At 49.9% G+C, this 4,087-nt stretch overlaps 1 protein-coding gene across 1 annotated transcript in view; it reads left to right on the top strand.

The window, feature by feature from the left end:
• LOC113213190 (zinc finger protein 271-like) overlaps window positions 1-3,353 on the top strand; it is a 4,540-nt gene extending 1,187 nt beyond the window's left edge. The window contains exon 3 of the mRNA XM_052269998.1: window positions 1,023-3,353. Coding sequence (XP_052125958.1) covers window positions 1,023-3,353 — 2,331 coding nt within the window. The remainder of the gene's footprint in view (window positions 1-1,022) is intronic.
• Window positions 3,354-4,087: the final 734 nt, after the last annotated feature.

Here is a 4,087-nt window from a genome sequence, read left to right as displayed (position 1 = left end):
GGGGGGCAGACCGGGGGCGGGATGGGGGCAGACTGGGGCCGGAGCCACCCGGGCCCTCCCGGGGCCATCCTGCTTCCGCATTTACTCGCTGGTCCCTTCGCACTGTATCTGGTCTTCGGACGCGTCCCGGGCCGCCCACGTTCCTACCCTGGCGGACGCACCCAGAGAGAACATATGTGCCGGCGGCAGGGTAGAGTCCCCCAGGTCTCTAGCGGCAGGCAGTCACCGACTGCCAGGAGTCCCAGTCAGTTGCTTTCCGGGCGAGTCCTGGCACACCACCGTCCCGGACGCGCGCTCGGAGTGTCTTCGGAGAGTGCATCCGTGAGGGAAAAGTGCAACAGAATCAGTGACTTCAGTGGATCTGAGCAGGGCAGGGCAGCGTACCCGCCGCGGCACATCAACACCAAGGCAGTAAGCAGGATAAAGTAAGTACAAGTCCCAGAAAGGCTTACTCTGTCAATTCAAATGCGTACATTGTGTACTTAAATAAAGTGTACATGGCATACTTTAATTACTGCGTACATGTCCATGTACGCGGTTATAAAGGCGTACGGACATGTATACATTAATTAAAGTATACATGTCATGTTACGCTTTATTTAAAGTATACAATGTACACATTTGAATTGACAGAGGTAAGACCCCGCTCCCCGCTCCATATCTCATATTGCATTGAAGGGGGCAACAACTATGAATTTCTCCTGCACACTAAAAGCTTATAAACATTTTTTTTTCATAGTTACTGAGTTCTGTAAACATGCTCGGCTTACGCATTTTTTAATGCGCCAGAATGAAGAAATTTGTGCATACTGGCATATTAAAAAATGCGTAAGCTGAGCATGTTTAGAGAAATCAGTAACTATGAAAAAAAAAGTTCATAAGATTTTAGTGTGTGATTCCCGCCGTGATTCGTGATTCCCGAGCCGGTGAACCCATGGTTCCCAGAGTTATTGCCCCGTCGATTGCATTGCAAGTGTAACAAAGAAAAGCAAATTAATAATGTGTCTGTTTACGTTTTTCAGAAACTGCATTTACCGCTTATCGCCATGTTGATGCAAGGCGATGATGACGTTGTGCCACACAAACCCGCCACCAATTTGAAAAGGCGCACAGAAGAGGCGTTCGAACTCGAGTGTCATTTTTGCAACAAGAAATGTGCGACGAATGCCAGTCGGCGAGTGCACATCCGAATCCAGCATACAGGGGAGAAGCCCTACGAATGCTCTGAGTGCGATGAGAAGTTTCCGGACCACTCTTACCTGGAGAGACATGTCGTGCGCATTCACTCGGGAGGAGGGCGAGCCTACGAGTGCACCGTGTGCCGCAAGAGATTTTTTGAAAAACATCATCTGGAAGTCCACAGCCGGACCCACACCGGAGAGAAGCCTTACGGGTGCAACGTGTGCGACTACAGGAGCGCCACGAGTGGAACTCTCAACGTACACCTCCGCACCCACACCGGGGAGAAGCCATTTGGGTGTACGCTGTGCGACAAGAAATTCTCGCAGAATGGAGGCCTGCGCGAACATCTCAAAACTCACACAGGAGAAAAGCCCTACGAGTGCTCTCTGTGCGACAGGAAATGTAGATCAAGTGGTGCACTGCGATCACACCTGCGAACCCACACAGGTGAAAGAAGGGAGCGCGGTGCAGGTGCTTTGTGTGACAAGAAGTTTGCGCGACGTGGCCGTCTGCGTGCTCACCATGGTGGGGGAGAACAACAGGAGTCTCAATACGAATGCTCTGTATGCAACAGGAAACTTCAGAGTAGCAGTGAGCTTCGTATGCACATGCGCATCCACACAGGAGAGAAGCCGTATGAATGTAATGTTTGCAACAAGAAATTCGCAAACAGTCACAATCGGAAAGTACATCTCAGAACCCACACGGGGGAGAAACCTTTCGAGTGCACAGTGTGTGAGAGGAAGTTTGCGCAAAGCGGTGATCTCCAAAGACATGTGCGCACACACACAGGAGAAAAGACCGCTGAATGTGCCGTGTGCGGCAAAAAATTTGCTGACAAAAAAGGACTGGTTAGCCACAGCCGGACCCACACCGGAGAGAAGCCTTACGGGTGCGACGTGTGCGACTACAGGTGCACCTCGAGTGGAAATCTCAAGGCGCACCTCCGCTCCCACACCGGGGAGAAGACCTTTGGGTGTACGGTGTGCGACAAGAAATTCCTGGTGGCTGAATACCTGCGCAAACACCTGAAAACCCACACAGGAGCAAAGCCCTTCGAGTGCTCTCTGTGCAACAGGAAATTTAGTGAAAGTGGGGCATTGCGAGGTCATCTCCGAACCCACACGGGAGAAAAGCCATTTCAGTGCGGTGTATGCAGCAAGAGTTTTAACAGGGGTGAACATCTTCGAAACCATGAACGTGTTCACACGGGAGAGAAGCCGCATGCGTGCACGATGTGCGACAGGAAGTTTGCGAGATCTAGCAATCTACACACTCACCTTCTCCTCCACCAAAGGGGATTTAAGGAACACGAATGCCTTGTTTGCAGCAAGAAATTTAAGCTTAGAAAGTATCTGAGTAGTCACATGCGCAGCCACACGGGAGAAAAGCCCTTCGAGTGCGGTGTATGCAACAAGAAATTCGCTGGCAGTGAGATACTTAAAATTCATCTCCGAACCCACACTGGGGAGATGCCATTCGAGTGTTTCGAGTGCAACAAGAAGTTTAGGAGCTCATCGAATCTCCATACACATCTCCGAACCCACGCCGAAAGGAAACCTGTCGAGTGTTCTGTTTGCAACAAAACATTAGCGCATTCTTCGTCCCTGAAGAGTCACATTCGCCGACTCCACTCAGACTGCACAGGCAACCAAGTTCAGTGTACGGTTTGCCAGCGGGAATTTAGGACGAACGCAGACTTGCGTTCACACTTTCGAAGGCACACGGGGGAGAAGCCGTTCCAGTGTTCTGTCTGTCGAGAGAAATTCTCGCGTTCTTCTGAGTTGCGACCGCACCTCCGCCGCCACCACACGGGAGAGAAGCCCTACGAGTGCACTATGTGTGGCAAGAAATTTGTGGACAGCGGCGAACGGAATGTACACTCACGCACCCACACGGGAGAGAGGCCCTACGAGTGCACCATGTGCGGCAAGAAATTCGCGACCAGCGGAAAACTACGCAAGCATCTGCGAACCCACTCGGGAGCTGAGAATCCGGCAGACAAGCGGCGTGCAGACCGTGGCAAGAACTGTTCGCGTGGTGACAGTGTGCGGTTAGAGGCCCGCTCCGACGAGCTAGAAAGACCTTATAGGTGTACCGAGTGCGGACGCCTATTTTTAGACAGTTGTAATTTGTTAGTACACCTCCAGGAACATTTGTCGTGTGAATAAATGCAACAAGGGTTACTTTGTTAACAGTCACGAAAAAGATAAAATGTAATTAGAATAAAAATGTGGACTTTATTTGGTTTGTTTCAGCGGTGTTGCACTGATGAATAATAAAAATAAAATGAACGTGAAACATACGAGGGGTCCTCCACTCGTCAACTCGTTGTACACTTGGCTGCGCCCAACTCGCGCCCAACTCGCGTTCAACTCGAGACAACTCGCGAAAACTCACGATAACTCGCGAAAACTCGCGTGAAAATCGCGAAAACTCGCGCCAAAATCGCGCAAAACTCTCTAGAAATTGATCCTAACTCGCGGCCTACTCGCGGCAACTCGCCAACTCGGCAACTCGTTGTACACCTATTTTGGAAGTGGGGGACCCCTCGGAAACATATCAACATCTGGTTTAAAAATAGGGGCAAATTTCGCGTTTGAGGTATTAACCAAAATTACATCAGAAAAAATTCATGCACTCACACTTCTTCCGGTTACAAACATATAAAGAAATTTAATATGAAATTACATACTTAGTAATTCATTAATTTTGCCGCGCGTTTTCGCCACCGGCACAAACGAAATTACAAAAATAAAAAGAAACAAATGGGTATAGACAGCGGGTAAGTACAACGCCCGATGCGTGAGGGACGCACAATGTTTTTTGAATACGCATCTTACATCCAGCTGCAACGAAATGTTGGGTCCTCCTAATGCACATACGGCGGGAGGGAAGGGGGGAG

This window comes from Frankliniella occidentalis, unplaced genomic scaffold (assembly GCF_000697945.3).
Source record: "Frankliniella occidentalis isolate FOCC.00 unplaced genomic scaffold, Focc_3.1 Scaffold5, whole genome shotgun sequence".
Taxonomy (NCBI): domain Eukaryota; kingdom Metazoa; phylum Arthropoda; class Insecta; order Thysanoptera; family Thripidae; genus Frankliniella; species Frankliniella occidentalis.
Note: the sequence above shows the minus strand (reverse complement) of the source record. Positions and strands in the feature narration are given on the sequence as shown.